This window comes from Canis lupus, chromosome 23 (assembly GCF_011100685.1).
Source record: "Canis lupus familiaris isolate Mischka breed German Shepherd chromosome 23, alternate assembly UU_Cfam_GSD_1.0, whole genome shotgun sequence".
Taxonomy (NCBI): Eukaryota; Metazoa; Chordata; class Mammalia; order Carnivora; family Canidae; genus Canis; species Canis lupus.
This window is the reverse complement of record NC_049244.1, coordinates 27,994,411-28,012,656: the sequence shown is the minus strand read 5'-3', so window position 1 is coordinate 28,012,656 and position 18,246 is coordinate 27,994,411. Positions and strand designations below refer to the sequence as shown.

The 18,246-nt window shown below is 39.1% G+C and overlaps 1 protein-coding gene across 1 annotated transcript in view; it reads right to left on the bottom strand.

Annotated features, from left to right (window-relative positions):
* The window catches only part of LOC610614 (collagen alpha-4(VI) chain-like), a 108,336-nt gene that overhangs the window by 31,377 nt on the left and 58,713 nt on the right, over positions 1-18,246 (bottom strand). The window contains exons 20-26 of the mRNA XM_038570811.1: positions 12,511-12,564; positions 12,359-12,394; positions 8,329-8,391; positions 6,480-6,542; positions 5,371-5,433; positions 4,774-4,836; positions 2,251-2,301 (exon numbers count right to left, since the gene is read on the bottom strand). Coding sequence (XP_038426739.1) covers positions 2,251-2,301; positions 4,774-4,836; positions 5,371-5,433; positions 6,480-6,542; positions 8,329-8,391; positions 12,359-12,394; positions 12,511-12,564 — 393 coding nt within the window. The remainder of the gene's footprint in view (positions 1-2,250; positions 2,302-4,773; positions 4,837-5,370; positions 5,434-6,479; positions 6,543-8,328; positions 8,392-12,358; positions 12,395-12,510; positions 12,565-18,246) is intronic.

Here is an 18,246-nt window from a genome sequence, read left to right as displayed (position 1 = left end):
GTAAAATGCTGCTGAGACTTGGAGTATGACGTGGGCAGAGAACTAACCACTGGCTTTAGCACCATGGGTTTTACCTTGACCAAAGCAGATGTAGTTGAGTGGACAGAGCTAAGGGGTGAAGGTTCAATTGTCATCAGTTAGAGAGAACCAGAGGAAACAAAGTGGAGTTTCTCAACCTTGGCACTACTAATATTTTGGACCTGACTATACTTTTTGGTTGTAAGAGACTATCCTGTGTACTATAGGATGAAAAATAGTATCTCTGGTCTTTATTCACTAGGTGGTATTTGCATCCCCACCACCAGTTGTGATAACCAAAACATTTCCAGACATTGCCCAGTGTACTCCGCACAGAGGGTAAAATTACCGCTGGGTGAAAACCACAGATATAGAACTACTCAGCCGCTAGGGAGAAAGAGGACAATGGGACTATGTAGTTAAGTGAGGAGTTTTTATTGTTTGATTTTTAGATGGGCTATTATTCCTACCTCTTTGTATACTGAGAAGAATGATCTATGGAGAGGGAAGAAAATTTGATGATGAAGAAGAAAAAGGAGCCAGGACCTTAACGAAGCAAAAAGGGAATGGAATCCAGCCCATGAGAGACACAATCAGTCTTAGATAAGGGCATGGGCTCTAATCCATAGCAGTAGGAGGGAAGGCAGGGTACAGAGCCAAGTAGGTTAGCTTCTGTGGTGGTGGATGTATGCAGAGGTTCTCTGCTCATTTCTCTATTTCTCCTAATTAACAATGAAACAGAAAGCACAACTGTCTGCTAAAATGTATAAGAGAAAGCTGATCTTAGAAGTTTGAGGGAAGGGGAGAAGGTATGAAACAGTCAATTCAGAGAGGAGAGTGAACAGGCAAGGGGAAGGCAGCCAGCCAGCCAAGCAGCAATAAGGCCTGTTTAAAGTAAGGCCATTAAGCCTTGCCAGGAAAATCCCATGAAATGTGGACTGAATCTGTGTGTTTCACAACATTATTCATACCACAATAAGCATAGGCTGCCCTTGGATTTAGTGCAGGGCCAGGACGTGGCTTAAAACATGGACATTTGAATTCTACCCAGGATTCCTCTGCTATGCAAACTCCCCACTAAAGATGAAAGACTTAATTTCCCAGGATGGGGCTCCAATGAGCTAGCTTCTACACTTAGATCTATCTCTAATCATGTGTGACCAGCTGTGGGACCACTGGCAAGCTACATCACTTCTCTGCACCTCAGTTTTCTCATCTGTAAATCAAAAAGGCTGAGCTAGATTATCACTGAGGTCCCCATTGTTCATTACTGCACAGATATTTGCTAAGAGCTTACGATGTTTGGGGCATTTATACCCATTAATTGTACTCAGGGCATTTTACTGATCGATAAAATGGCAGCAGTGCCATCAAGGGCAAGAAGAGAATTTCACAGAAGCTAGCCTGGAGTTAAGTAGCTGGGCATCCTTAAATATCCTAGTGATTTCTTATGTCATGAAGCAATAAACAGCAACTTGCAGGCTGAAGCAGTCAGGATAACTGTAGCTATTGCTATTTGCTGCTGTAGGAGTGTTCAAAAGCTTCACAGGACTTCCATTCTTCAAAACCTCTGTCAGCAATCCATTAACTACAATATGCTAAAATACCATCTTCTTAGGGGAGTAGAAATATTCGAACATACTTGTTGAGTACCTACTCTGTGCCAGGCTTGCCCCAGCAATAGAAAATTGGATAAGATCCAACCTACTGTCAAGTTCACCAACTGGAAGGTGGATAAATATGTAGGGATAAATTATAATATAGCCTCAGTGGAAAGGGGCTACCATAGAAATATGACCAATGCACATTAGAAACAGAGTATAGGACCACCAAATCTGCCCATGGAAATCTAAGAAGGGCTTCTACAAGGAGAAGTTGATATGTGAGATGGTCTGAAAAATGAGTAAAAATTTTCCAAAAGAGGGAAATGGGTAAGGACATCCCAAATATAGGCAAGAGTGTTTGCAAAGGCAAGGGGTCAAGGAAGTTCCTGGCTCGGGTGGGAAGATCTGGCACAGGAGGAAGATGAGGAAAGGTGTTTGATCTTTAAATAAGGCAGTAACAGAATCAGCTTTTGTTTTCCAAGGAGGGAACTCTGGCAGCTACAGCATGTCATAAACAGCATTCAGAAACCATTTCTGGCACACCACTTGGATAATAAGTCTTATTCTAGTAAAATAAAATAAAAAACTATAGTCCTTAGCTCAGAATACTCTGTAAGGTAAGCCTCACCTTTTTTCCTTTTCTTCCCGGATGTCCATATCCATCTGGACCTAAAAGACCCTAAGAAAATGACACAAGATAAATAGTAGAGTTACCCAGATCAGTACTTTATTGATTATATTATCTGAACCCTTGGATTAATCAACAGTGCAAGGAAGTGGTGAAAGCAGAGGGCTTGGTAGAGGCTTATCCTATCTCATAGGATAAACACTAAGCTATCTTTACAGGATAAGGAGAGGATAAGGGTTTAAAATTTTTAAAGACCATGGAATGAGTCCTTTTTTTTTTTTTTCCAGTTTTTAACTCTTCAGTAATATTCTATACCTCCGCAAGATGATATCATAGTTGTAGGAAGCCAAATCACCATACAAAATCCCCCTTGGGCTTTTCTTGCAGGATAAAGTAACAATAGCAGAAGCTCTAGAACTTGGTAAATCGCTAGATAAAGACAGACTTTAGGGGAAAAGATTGGGATAGAGGCAATGCAATTGAGTGAATCCGTGCATAGGATATAAACCCAGACAGACTTGAATTTTCATTCCATTTCCAAACTGGCTGTATGAGGGCCTTTGGCAAATTATTCGACCTAGTTTTCAGCTTCTTCATCTGTTAAATGGGGTAAAACACCACGTACATAGCATGGTTGCTGGGAAGATTGAGTGAGAGTATGCACGGAAAGCACTTTGCACAATGCCAGCTCAGAAAAAGTACTTGAGAACGTGGTCATTATTCTGCTGTTGATGGCAACAGTAGTAGTGATGATGTTGGCAGAAGAGTAATAATGGTGGTAGAGGTGGTGGTGGTGAAGGAGCCATAATAACAGTGGTGGTGGAGGTGATTGGTGGTAGTAGCAGTGGTGGAGGTGATGGTGGTGGCAGTGGTGGTGGTGGTAGTGGTAGAGGTGGTGGTGGCAGTGGTGGTGGTGGTAGTGGTAGAGGTGGTGGTGGAAGTGGTAGTGGAGGCAGTGGTAGCAGTGGTGTTGATGGTGATTTTGGTCATGATGATGGTGCTGGCAGTGGAGGCAGTGATAGAAGTGGATGCAGTTGGTGGAGGCAGTGATTGTTTCAAAGTGGAGGTGATGGTGATGCCAACATTATGAATATGTTGACGATACTACTGGGATCTTAGCATCTGTACACACACACAGTGTGTTTCCCATATTAAGGAGTGAATTCGGAAACATTCAGGTATTTTTTGCTGAACGGATAAAAACTGCACTAAACCACATAGTCAACTGCAAAGAACCAGTTTAAATTTTTAAAAATATTTTATTCAAATTTAATCTGCCAACATATAGTATAACACCCAGTGCTTATCTCATCAAGTGCCCTCCTTGGTGCCCGTCAAAACCAGGTTAAATTTTAAGCCTGGTTTAATAAGGCCAGGAAATATAGATCTCCTTCTTATGGCCTAAGGAGGAAAAGTTTGAAATGTTAGAAAATTAAAAAGAATAAGATAAAGAATATTGCCAAAGATGAATTATTGGGGGACAAAAAGGATGCAAATGAGGTTCCTTTGCTGTTATTCTAGCTCTCTCTGCTGAAGGACACACAAAGCCTCAGGCATCTACAACCCTAGAGACCCAAACTGTCTATTTTGGAGATATCTGCCTCTGACATTCCTGAATTGATACCTTCCAGAAAGACATTGCTCCCTAGGGAGAGATCTGCAAGAACAACCTTTGCATTATTTTAAATTAGGATATTTTAACAAAGTTAAACAGTGTTAACTTCATCATCTGGATTAAGTGTAGATGTAAAACACTACCTGTCCCAGATTCTTTTTGACAGTAATCCTGTTCTGTTCTTTCCCTTTCCACAATCAAGTCTGAGCTTTTTGGTCTGGTTTTTCCTTCTCCCCTTGCTAACAAACAAAACTTCAGTGCTGAGTATAAAGCAACATCAGGTTTTCTCCACTGTTGATGAAAGAAGTCTCAAATAAATAGGAGCTGCGGGAAAGACAACATTTTTCCATACCATAAAGCTCATTCCAATAAAAATGGTGAATTGAAAATAGTCATAAAATACCTAACCTACTCTTGTATTTAGAGGGATGACTAAGGAAGGTATAAATGCATAGCCCTGTCTTTGGTAGAATGATCTGTTGAAGTAAACCTTTGATGATCCATGGTCTCCAAAGGTTATTTCTATGCTCTGGGTAATTGAGCCCATGCACTTAAAAGTTTGCGATTCTGATTGCCTGTCTTATTTGTTTCCCTGGAAAAAAAAAGTCTCATAGAACTTGTCTGTACTCCAAAAAGTCTCAAATGATTATAAAACAGCTTTGTCAAACAGAAGAGGGACTTCCCTCTTCAACAACATGGGAGAAGACAAAGTAAATCCTGAGATGTCTTTAGGTTCTTTATTGACAGGAGGAGTTTGAGAATCTTTGACTCTTCAGATTCACAACAGCTCTGGTGATATCATATTTGTGTCCCGAATATTCATCAAGAATATCATCATTTTGTGTGAAACAAGAATGAATAACAAACAAGAAATTGAATTGAGTCCAAAACAGAGGAAATAGACTTACAGGTTGCCCTCTCAGTCCTTGTGGGCCCTGTGGGCCTGTGGCTCCTTCAACACCAAGCTCTCCCTTTGGCAATAAAAAGTAAACATGAAATTAATTTTCTCCTATGAGTTCATGCAATTTTATGTCATTTTCCTTAGAGATTCCACAGTTCCCCCATTCCAGGTTCTATTGGCATCACCATACAATCCAAGGTAAGTATCTTCCTCTAGACTTTGTTACATACAGATAACAAACAAATATAGTAGAGGTTTTGGCAAAATTAACAAAAACCAGGTACAAAGCAGTAGTAACAGAATATTATATTATTCTGGCTTTTTCTAAGTGTGAATGTGAGAAACTATATTTGTAGCAAATCCACATATTTATCTTTTTATTGGTATGTCTTTGCCTACTGATATAGGTGGCCATCTATCCATCCATCCTGCTACATGTCAATCTATATGGCTTTCCTACTCTATCAGTCCATCCAGCTATAAGGTAATTAATGGCCAGTCAATACCACCACCAACCATATCAGAAATTCCTGCTGGAAGTAGGAGAGACACGTATAAGAAAACCCAAGTTGCAATCAAAAAAGACGTGTTCTCTGACACTTACCTTCATTCCTGTTAGTCCAACTTTTCCTTTCGCACCAACTGGCCCTGGAGGCCCAGGAACCCCCTGCAACAAGACCAGGACTAAGATCACCTTGGGTGCCACAGAATTAACTGTCTGACTCATTATTATTGAAATAGTCTGGAACTGGTAATATACTCACAAATCACCTTTCATGTTTTAGTCAATTAATTGTATCCTTCAATATACAAAATGCTTCATATGCACATTTAACCTCTGGGCTGGCAGGGGGAGGGGGAGGGGAGCGGAGGGAGGAGGAGGAGGGAGGCTTTCTGCGCAAGAGTCCGTATCTACCAAGTACTGAGCACTGGAGCAATGATCTGGCTACTAGAGGGAAAAATACCATTTGATTAGGAGATTGGGAAGACAAACACCTGGACTTTCACTCCAAACAAAATATTACCAAATGAGAAAGAAAACAATCGGTTACAGGGCTAGACTTTTCCTAATCAAGAGTAAAAACAGAACTAGGGCATAGGCCATCCCAGAGCTGCTCCAAACCCAGATGTTTATCCCTAATTTAAATCATGTTGCTCAGGGTTTAATCTATGTCAAATGCTCCCATCATTAGGAGGCACTCCTGATCATCTGTCTCAGTGTGATCTGACTCTTCTAAGAACCACAGGGATTCTGGGTCAGGAGCAGAAGGGGCACCAGAGGGAGCCAAGCTGGAAGCCAGTTTAGACACTTACTAACCAGATGACAAATCATTTTTAATCTCTTGGGGCCTCGGTTTCCTCATCCATAAAAATTGGGATAGTAATGCTTCCTTTTACGTTCATGAGGAGTAAATTAGTCATTTATACCCCTTTTACAGTTCTATTTTTTCTTGCACTATAAAAGGCACTATGAGATTGTGTTAAACACCCTTGGAGCTCTGACCCAATCTCATTGATCACTATATTCCCACAATATACCTAGAGTAGAAGCGGGTACAGCCAGTGATCAAATTAACTATCTCTAGAAACCCTTGATATCCACCAATCAGTGGGTATCAAGTGTAGCTTTACTTATTAGTCTGGCACTCAGGTGTATGAACTGGCCTTTGTTAATGAGCAGCTCTGCTGCAGCTTTTAATTTTTCAAACCTACCTCAGCACCCGGTAAGCCTTTGTGTCCAGAATTCCCTGGTGGTCCTTGCCTTCCTCTCAGTCCCTGATCAAAGATGAAATTAAAATTCAACCAATGCTTATAGAGTGACATATTTTCCATGTAACCACAAAGTCATGTTGGCCACCGATGGGAGCACAAACCTGGGTGCCCTGTCCCAGCACTATCAGGTTTATCACACTCTACTCAGCAGCATCTGCGGGGAAACATGCCAGGCTCGCTCCACCTGAGGCATTAGATGTGAGCCTTCAGCATCGATATCTGTAACGACCTCTGCAGTTGAATCTGATGAGCCCTAAAATTTCAGGACATTGCTTTTGTATTTTAGTACACCCAACTAATTTTAAATCCTAAAAGGGGAATGAGAGAGAGGCTGCTAGGATATCGATCTTCTTTGAAAATTCAACCTTTTTTTTATAGATACAAGGGCTGAGGACCAAGAGTACACTTTGATTTTATCAAGAACCAATAGCACATTTCAGTAGCCTAATCTCACTGGGCACATTGCTGGGGAGGTACTCATTTTCTCTCCAACCTATTTAACTTTAATGATTTCAACATTAATTTTTCTCTAGCTTTTCTGAGAAATGCTTTCCTATTAGAAGCATTGATCATGGCTTCTATACTCCTGTGTGAGGTATTGTGATCACCTATTTAAATAGAGCATCATACCCACATGCCGGTGGAAGGTGAAATTAAGGAGAGGCCTTATTGATTAACTTGCTCATGGCTCACAACACAACTTATTCCCCATGCACTCAGTGGTATGATAAAGTGAGTATAAAAGAGAAGGCCATAACGAAGCAGTGCCGGAGGGTCCAAATTATTTGATTTAAGCCAGTGATCAAAGGAAAGGCAAAAATCCATCTCTCAGTTGTTTCCCCCTATGTTCAGACACTATTTTCTATCATAAAATAAATACAAATCTCTAATTACACTTTGATCACCCATTTTTTTCTTTAGTACCTTTGTCAAGTCAAAAAAAAAACAAAAACAGAAACCTTTCAAAATTATCCCCTGATGCTCAGAGAATTTTTAAGGTTATGGAGAATGATTCAGTGTGTTAGTAACATTTGTTGTTTTAAAGTTCTCCATTTGATACTTGGAAACAATTTGGCCTTTAAAAGAAAGATGTAGAACATGTTCCAGAAGGGTTTGCAGAATGACAGATTTGGGTTATGCTTAGAAGATTCCAAAAGAGCTGGTTGGAAGTTCAAACTTCCAGTTATCACTGACTAGTTTACAACACCCCACTTGAGGGCAAGACCCCTCCTTGCCTTAATGTTCTGAACATCCCACCCTATTAGCAAAGTGCCCTGTATATGATAGCTAACACTTTGCTGATTTTTCATGCCAAATTGAATATAATTTTAATGAATTAAGTGCTATTTGAGTATTTTGAATACCCAGCTTCAGAACAATCTGAATTGTTCTCTTGTAATTCCCTTGTAATCTGTAATTAAGAGTACAGATTTTGTAACTAGCCCTCCTGAGTTCAAATCCCATCTTTATCATTTACTAGTTGTGTGAGCTTGGCCAATTTACCTAACTTCTCCATCCCTCCATTTCTCTCTGTAAAATAGGGATAATAACCCCCCATTAAAGGATCAAATGCGTTAATACAAGTTAATATCTGAAACATAAGAACTCAGTAAAGATTAGCTATTGGAGTTTAACCTGCCCAGGATAGAGACTGTACAATTTGCTTCAGAAGGCTCTGGAAAAGAGATATCCAAGGCCATTCTGATATATGTTAAATCCTATAAAAGAAGCTAAGTCATAATTTCAAACAAGTATCCTTTACTACTAAAAACAAGTTCACTAATACAACCTGTGAGCCTGGAGATCCAAGCTCTCCTTGGTAACCTTGTTCACCAGATTCTCCACGCACACCCTGTCAAAATAAACCAACCTTAGTGAGTTCAACAGCCATCATTAGTGTTCCTATTGAAGGCAGGCTTCCTTGCAAGATGTCACTTGAAAGCCACAAGAGAAAGACAAAAAAAGATTTTGATCATCTGTGCTCAGTTCTCTTAGGGTATGGAATTGGAGAGGATATGGGGAGAGGGGACTCGACTTATGTTGGAAAAACAGATTCTTACTGTCTTTCAGAGTCTTTGCATGTCTCAGCTGGTGTCAGAAGCAAAATTGCTTTGTTTAAATAAGCCAAGCTCCCATTTTACTTAATAACAGTTTCCTAAAATCCCATCCATTCCTTTTAAGGGATATGGGCTAAGTGCTCACTGGTGTTAAGGATCCTTATCCCATGTGGAGAAACTCAAAATGTTGAACACAGTGACAAATGCAATATTCTGGGTAAGACACATACAGTACATAGAGAAATGACAGAAAACTGGCATTAGAACCCTACAGATTCTTATAGTATTAAGCTGGCTCTCTAGGCAAAGGGTGAGCTGTTAACATGATTCATCTAATAACTGACTTGATTTCTCCCTCAAATTAATATTTTCACTTCTACAGAGAAGATACATTTTCTAAGGTTGAGAATAATACACATTTTGTGAATTATTCTGCCTTCTTTTTAACGTTGTTCATGTGTTGGGAAGGTTACTATTTATTCATAGATTCGTAAAGAGAAAAAATCTTAAACTCAGAATTAATCACTATATGGATCAATTCCTCATGCTTCTTATGTTTTTAAAATTATTCAGGTAAATGGGAAGCACTTCTATTAATCATTCCTGTTATATTATTCTGCTCTTTAATAGTTTATTTCTAGATTTATAAATGTAACTATGTTTTAAAAGGCATGTAGCTAGAAATTTTGAAATAGGTTGTGAAATGTTTTCACATCACATTACTGACATTCCAAGTGCAGCATTCTGAAAACATTGTGGCTCTATTGAGCAAATTTCACACTCTTTTACTATACCTCCATGTCTATACACACATTTATTTTACATTTATATTAAGGAATCATTTCAGCAAAGCAAAAGCAGGAAGAAAACAAAAACCCTTTAATACAGTTTTTCTTTACATCACTGACCATGATATCTAACGTAATAAAATTACCTAAATGCTCAACATTAGAATTGTTTAGGAAATCATTGTTCCTCTACAGATATGCTATAATATATGAAATAGGAAGATTTGGAAACAGAAAAGTAGACTATAAAATACTATACCTGCTATAATAACTCTTTATGGTCTACCTAGTATAGGAAACACACAAACATGAAAATAATTGCAGGAGGCTAGTGGGTTTACGGACACTTAAAAATGAATTATATTCTTAATTTTATCATCATTAACAAATTAAAGCTTTCCCTTATTGCCAAAATAATCTATGCATTGATTTGTTTGCCATAATACAATGTTTTTCATTTAAAAAAATCTTATTTAGAATTCCAATTTATTATGCATCTTGCAGATGCCAGCATATCTAATTTTCTAGACAATAATGAGCCATATTTTCCCCAGGTCCAAGGGATGCTGTAATTTGGAATTCAGCACCTCTGTAAACTGTACTCTTCCAATAGTACTTGCTTATCTTTAGCAAGTTACAGCCTCAAAAACATAAATGCGTCTGTATGGCCAATGTTCCCACAGTGTGTTAACTAGCAAACTATTGACATATTGGATAAGCCCACTTCACACTGGAATCTACAAATAGTTATGATTTTATCTCTATTTCAAAAACTCAAAACTTGAATAGGAAAAAGAGCAAACAACTATTGGGACTCATCAAGATTACAATGTGTTACATGGAGAGGTTTCCTATTAAAGACAATAGTTTGCATACATTATTCTCTGCTCCCAAAATGAGAGGTCGCTGTTCTACAATCTGTCCCCATAAGACAACAGTGCAGAGACCCAGAGAGCAATAAGTCTGAATTAGAGCAGGAGGATAGAGGGCCCAGGAAGGAGAAATCCAAGAGAAATAAACCTCACATGTTTGAATATACTGGGAGATTATCGGTTTTCTCAAAGAGCTTTGTAATTAACTGATAATGGGCATAGAAAACACAAAACAAATAAGAAGAAAGGGTGCCTCAAGGAAAACAAACATTACCTAGATGTAAATAATATTTACCTACTCATCATATGAATAATGAACTGACTTGACGAAAAGTGAAGAAAATAAGAATATTGCAAGGATGAGCTGGAGGGAAGTGTATGAAGGAGGAGATGGGCAGGTTAAGAAAAATTTTTATTCCCCCATAGTCAAAAATCAAGAGAAAAACATCCCAAACTGAGAACCAAGAAATGCCAGAGTAAGCATGCTGCTTAGAAAAGCATCAGTAAGGGATCCCTGGGTGGCACAGCGATTTGGCGCCTGCCTTTGGCCCAGGGCGCGATCCTGGAGACCGGGGATCGACTCCCACGTTGGGCTCCCGGCGCATGGAGCCTGCTTCTCCCTCTGCCTCCGTCTCTGCCTCTCTCTCTTTCTCTGTGTGTGACTATCATAAATAAATAAAAATTAAAGAAAAACAGCAATAATACCAGAAGGAAAAGTCCACGGAGATGAAAGTGAGTGCTCCTGAAAAGCTGGAAAGAATGGACAGGGAGATATTTTTTACTAAGCTTACAAATGTGGTTTAACTTTAAATTTATGCACAGGCTTCACTCTGATTTAAATTAAATCAAAAAAGGATAATACAGGAGATGGAGTGACAAAGAGAAACAAAAATAACCATGACCCAACCAAGGAGAGAATGAACCCAGGGTGAGCAGACATTTAGATAAACTACACGTAGCATCATAAAAGAAATAATTCAAGAGTAGGAAATTCCTTCCATTGCCTACAGCCATTTAATTTCTCCAAAACTTAGCCTATTTCTTTCTGCCTCATGGGGATAAAAACCATAGGATAAAATGATAGTTCAAGACATTATTTATTTCACAAGTATTAAAACCAAATTAATAGTATAAGAAAATATTTAAGAATTTACTTCAAATCCTAAACATTTTGTGAGAAATAATATTTTACTTGGTGGGATTTTTGAGACTTGGAATTTCTCAATATCCATGCTTTTCTAAACTGTTTGGTCTAAAGACTAGAGGTGCTATCTTCTTTTGTACCTAGGAGGTCAAAAGTCATTGCCCAACACACAGACACAGACATACTTGGGGTCAGAGTTAACATAAATCGATCTCTGACTTTTCCTCCATCTCTAAATCAGAAGAATGCTAGAAAAACTACGAGCAGAGCATGACCACACTGTGTTAGAGAAAAGTCTACATAATAAATTTATTTTGTATAACAATTCCCAAGAGCATCCTGATCTTTAGATTTGAATCCCATCTCCACTGATTATTAGCCATCTGACCTCTAACAAGTTTTGCTAAATCTGTATTTTCTTTCTTATCTGTAAAAGGTAATCAATGATGTTCCTAATTCCTAGGGTTGTAGAAAGGTTTGCAGGAGGTGTTAGAAATAAAGGTGTAGGACAGTGACTGGTGCTAGATAATTGCTTAGTAGAATACACTTCCTGCACAGAGATAGCACCCCCTATCCTACCCTCAAATCACATCCTTCCCATTTGGATAAATGGTAAAAGCTTGGTCTTTTTTCTTTGCTTAGGGACTATGAGATCCCCTTGAGCACCAGCAGGAAGTCCCACTTCTTTGAATGGAAAAATCATTATTTCAGAGGTAAAACCATTCATTATGGCATTAGCTTATTTTCAATCTAAATAAAATATTATACTAGGCTGGAGGGGAAGCAGAGAACCACATAAACTTTTTCTTCTTCACGAAAAAGGTCTTGATGAAAACTTCTCAGTGATCCTCCTGTAACCTCAAACAACCCAACCACCACATCCCTTGAGCCCAGAGAGTACTAGTTAAAGTAGCCATATCTGGAGAATGAGAAGCAAGTCTTTCCAGAAAGCACTGACCTTTAGCCCTGGCATGCCTCGTCTTCCTCTTGGCCCCTACAAGTAGAAGGGAAGCAGAGACCTTAGAGAAGGAAACAAGCCAATTTCACCCCAGCCTACCTCTCTCCTCCACAAAAGCAGCTGAAATACAACCCATGAGTGGTTGTACTTACCTGAGGACCAACATTTCCAGGTACTCCCTGAGGCCCATCAAAACTAGAACTTCCCTGAAAAGGAAGAAAAGTGTAAAGGGAATATAAGTTTAGATGTCTACACCCTTCTGTACTTACTCTTCACACATGGGCTCTCCAATACAGAAGCCACTAGCCACATGTGGCTATCAATTTCAAATTCATTAAAATTAAATTAAATTAAAAATTCAGCTTCTCGGTTATACTATACACATTTCAAGTGTTCAGTAACAACATGTGACTAGTGGCTACCATATTAGACAACACAGATATAGGATATATAATCTCAGAAAGTTCTATAGGTCAGCACTTCTCTAGAAGCAAATGGATTAATTCTGGTGTTTTAAAATAACCAGGTTGTAGGCATCTTTCCCCCAAGATTGTTCTTGTGACAACTCTTTGGGGTTCATCATGCTGGGAAAGTAGTCAGACATATTCCCCAATAGCCTGTGCTTAATACTTGAAAAATATTGGCGCTTTACTTTTTACCCATCATATAGGGTGCAGAGCAGCAGACAGAAACAGAAGGTAGAAGAGTGTGTCTCTGCACATCTGCAGTGACCAATATACACAGATGATGGTGGAGGGAGAGGTTATACACAGTTAGGATGAGGAAACCCTTTTAGTGCTCTCACTTCTTTAAGGTCAGAAATGAGAAAATGAGTGGTGTCCAGAGAAAGAACGAGTCCATCTTGCAGGAGAAACGGAAATCACCTTGGATCCCAAGTAGGGATATTTTAGATACTCAGTAAAATCACATGCTAACTCAGTAAGAACACATAAACAGGGAAAGAATGTGAAATGTAGAAATGAAAACATTTGTGCAAAGCTGTTCTTCCAATTGTTATTTATAATACATTAAATTCCAAAACAATATAAATATTCCACAATATGAGAGATATGTTGATTATATGAAATCCACATTTCTGTATTGACTATGGCTGTTTTTGTGTTGCAAGGACAGATATATTGATTAAATCATGGAGAAATGCTTATTGAAATAGTATGCAGCCATTAAAAATTATGTTTATCAAAAGCTTATGAAGGAGGAAAAATATGTTATAAATTCTTTTCAAGTGTGTTAAATTCTCTGAAAGATTAATTCATCCCAAATATGGAGAAAGACAAAATGATGTTTCCTCATTTATTTATACTGTACTAGGACATTTTTTAATAAGCCCATACGATCCTTTTCTGACTTTCTCAGGGAGAGTAGCTTCACCATCACCAAGTTAGGAAAGTTTCATAAACTGATTTTTTCTTGGCTACTGAAACTATAAATTTTTTCTCTACATTTTACTTTTCTGTATTCCCAAGTATCTACGTGCTGTATTTTAAAAAAAAAAAAAAAAAGATTTATTTGAGAGAAAAAGGGGGCAGAGGGAGAAAGAGAATCCTGAAGCAGACTCCCCAACGAGCATGGAGCCTGACATGGGGCTGGATCCCAGGACCCCGAAATCATGATCTGTGCCAAAATCAAGAATTGGACGCTTAACCGACTGAGCCAGTCAGGTGCCCCAGTAGTGTTACAATGGGAATTCTTTTAAAATATGGTAGACTGTATGAAAAAGGAGGTTTTAGACAAGGCACCCTCATAATTGGTCTATATATAAAAAAAATTCCTTCTTAAAATGTTTATTGTTTTGTTCATTTCAGTAAGTAGGCAGTTTTTAGCAGCCAACATAGCAAAGAAATCATCTGGGCAGATGTTGGAATCATTGAGTGTTTAAAGATTGTCAGGAAATAACAATTTTACAGTCTCAGAGTATCATTGCCAGATTCCTTGATCATTACAAAGAAAAGTATGTTTATGATGGATAAATCCAGTGAACTCCATCTTTATCAAGTGACCAAATTAATGTACCTGTAACAAGACAGCAGACAACTGACTGAGAAGGATGCTGTCTTACTTAATCTCCTGCCAAAAATGTTTAACCTGACTCTAGGCATGAGGAAACAATCAGACAAATCCTGAAGGATGTTTAGCAAAATAACTGGTTGGGAATGTCAATGTCACAGAAACAGATAACTGGATAACAGCTGTGACTAAAGGACACTATTGAGTCAAAGCAACTAAATATGCCATATGCTCTTTGACTGGGTCTCAGAACAACAACAATAAAAAATAGCCATGAAGGGCCTCATTGGCATAAATGTGGAAATCTGAATACGAATTGCATATTAGAAAATAATTTTGCTGGGCAGCCCCGGTGGCCCAGCGGTTTAGCACCACCTTCATCCCGGGGTGTGATCCGGGAGACCCGGGATTGAGTCCCATCAGGCTCCCTGCATGGAGCCTGCTTCTCCCTCTGCCTGTGTCTCTGCCTCTCTCTCTCTCTCTCTCTCTCTCTCTCTCTCTCTCTCTCTGTGTCTGTCATGAATGAATAAATAAAATCTTTAAAAAAAAGATTTTTGCACTACATTAATTTTTTTTAGTGTGATCACTATATTACTTCTAGATAAGAGAGTGTACTTGTTCTTGAAAGTTACTTATTGAATATTTGGAAGAGAAATGTCATAAGACCTCCAATTAACCCTCAAATGATTTGGACTCTTGCTAAATACAAATTTTGTAATCTGATCTTTTCACTTAATATTACATCATAAATGTTTTTCTTGTAATGAAATAGTCTTGTAAACTATTTTTCATGACTTAGTAATATTTGATCGGGTGCCATTGTTGATGTAAACAATCCCTTATCATTGGACATTCAAGCAGTGTAGTGATTTAAAATCTAATAATCTAATCTTCATCCTTGGGGCAAATTTTTTTGTGGTCCATAATTAGCTTCTAGGTAAAGTTCTAGAACTGGAAAGACTGGATCAAAGGACACATATACCTTAATCTGTGGCAGACACAATTGGGGGCTACACAACACTCTTGCCTCTTTCTTTCTTGCTAATAAAATCTGTTTCATTTGGGACAACATGCCCAGCTCCACAGGATGAATTATGATGGGTCTAAACCAATCATGGAAATCTCACTTCCTCTGTCAGACACTTGCCTTCTCTGGGTCTCTCAAAATGAGTTAAGGGCAGGTAGGGAGCACAGGACCCAGCCAATGAACCAAATGATCCAAAAAGAGAATGTTGCTGGCAGTGCCCTGATGGGAGGAAAGTTCCTTTCTTTCTGGCATTTTATGCAAAAGCAAAGACAAAATACTTGGGCTGCTAAACCCAGGCACCACACTGAACATGGCACCACGGAAGAAAGGGGCTGAGTCCCTGATGACATGCCTAGCTTTTGATGACATCACTGAGCTAGTGTACCAAACCCCGAATTACCTTTCCCCAGATTGTCAAAAATACGTTTATTAGCTTAACACTGCCAGTCAGGCTTTCTGTCACTTGTATGTTAAAAAATACAAACAACAAGTAGCAGTCCCAGCTGATGTGTGTTGCCAATTTGCCTTCAAAAAGGGTTGTATTGGTTTTCCTTCTCCTCAGAAGTGGAAAAGCATGACGGGTTTTCCATCCCTTCCCCAATACTAGCTGTATAATAAAGCTTTTAGGTTTTGTTGAAAAGATTGCTTCATTTAGGGGACTGTCTCCATCCAATTTGCAACACAGAATCTGCTCCTTGGTTCAATTCAGAAAGGAATTCAGGTATCCTTTCTTTTTAAAAAAGTATGTATTCAAACCAACATTAGTACCAGGTTTCACTAACCAAAAGAAATTCAAGGAGGATTTTCACTTTTACGGAAAAGAGTGAAAAGTAAAAGTGCTGAACACAGCACTCAGCATGGGTTTTGCACTGAGCCTTCACAGAGGCAGCATGCACCCCATGAAGCAAGAGGCCCCGCCAAGCTTCTTCCCTGGGGACCACGCTCAGCATCTCAGCATCCAGCCACCATAGCTTTGAACTCTGAGCATCCGTGCATCTCAATTCATGTTGTGCATCCCTTAGCAAGATGTGTCCTAAGGTATAAGGGAAGCCGAAGAGAAGTTATTTTGGGGGTCTGGGAACACTTGAAAACGTTTCCATAGAAATTAATGGTAATTGCTGCTTCTCTGAATACTTGATTTCAGAGAATGGTTTCATAGGAATGCCAAGGAAACCTGTACCGAGGAAAGACTGACCCCTAAAGGTTTATTTTATAATGGCACTTAAGCTAGAATTTCAGCATCCCCAGCATCAGGTTTATGTCATTTGGTGAGAGTGACTTTTATTCCCTAAGTCTAGTCAGAGAATTAGCACCCTTCTTTGAGCTCAGCATGGGAATGGAAACCACGTGAAACACAAGTTCAGTATGACATGGCACCACTTCAGAGGGTCACAATTTTTGTTTGCACACACAATTCGGAGATCTGAAGTTCCAAGTTAACCCTTAGCTATAAAGTCAGCAATGGAGACCTTGGAAAACCAGGAGCAGGAGCTTCTCCCCATGACTGAGGTTCTGTGATGCACAGAGTACTGGAGCGCTTGTCTAGAGGCCTGAGTTCCTTCCCAGCTGTAAAACCATGAGGAAACCATGGAAACAAAGCTCAACTCATACACTTTCCTCCCATGACAACCACTAACTCATGGAAACTTTGAAATGGTTTCTCTAACCTTCCCACCTTGCAGATGAAGAAACCAAAGCCCAAATGAGTTAAGGGGTGCTGCCCTGCTGTTCTCTTAGCTCAACCCCATAACTGATTGAGCGGCTGTTTACAGGCCTTTCTGATCTCAATTCATCCAAGAGAACCTTCTCAATGGAGTTCATCCAAAATAACTGTAATTAACAACAGGATGAGAAATTCTTGCAGTAAGGATGATGGTTTTCTTGCATAGCTACGCAAAAATGATCCTGTTACAAACTGGATTCTGCTCAGGGCCTGGACATATATAAAATGAATGGAACAAGCCACAATCCAGGAAGAGAATTAACATCCTAAATTTTTGTCAAAGGAGGCAAATTGGAGTTCAAAGCAAAAAGAAGTTGCTTTACAGTTGTAAACATTTTGTTGTGCAGACCTTGTCCCTGGAAATTGAGAATGATGAGATATGAGGACTGAGGCACTGGGTTACTTTAGTCATATTTCAGTCATGCATTTTAATCACTAGGACATTTTAAAAAATCTAAATATGACTTCCAACCAGTTAGTGGCATCTGCAAAGTTAACAGATCTTTTACCTTTGGTGATGCCTTCTGTCATGATATTTCCAGTCTTCCAGACTAGACAAGGATCATATCTTTAAAAATGGCTGGTAGTTGGGGCACCTGGGTGGCTCAGTGGTTGAATGTCTGCCTTAGACTCAGGGCATGAACTTGGGGTCCTGGAATTGAGTCCCGCATCAGGGTCTCCGTGGGGAGCCTGCTTCTCCCTCTGCCTATGTCTCTGCCTGTGTGTGTGTGTGTGTGTGTGTGTGTGTATGTGTATGATGAATAAATAAATAAATCTTTTAAAAAATGGCTAGTACTAAATTCACATCAATCAACATTGGCTGTGGTAGAAAGCAAGTCAGTGGTGCAATGGCCTGATCAGCTTTTAAATCAAGACATCATTATGAAATTGGAGAATTTTTAAACTGAAAAGATTTTAGCATCACTGAGCCTGATGCTTTCATTTTGAAGATGAAGAAACCAAGGACAAAAGAGATAAAGTAATGCATATTCCTAGTGTGGGAAATGAGTTTTTTTCCAGAAGAAATAGAAACCACGAGACAAGGATTTGAGGATAGGATATAAGTAGAGATTAGCATTCAGAGGTCTTGTCTCCATGGGCAGTGGAGTC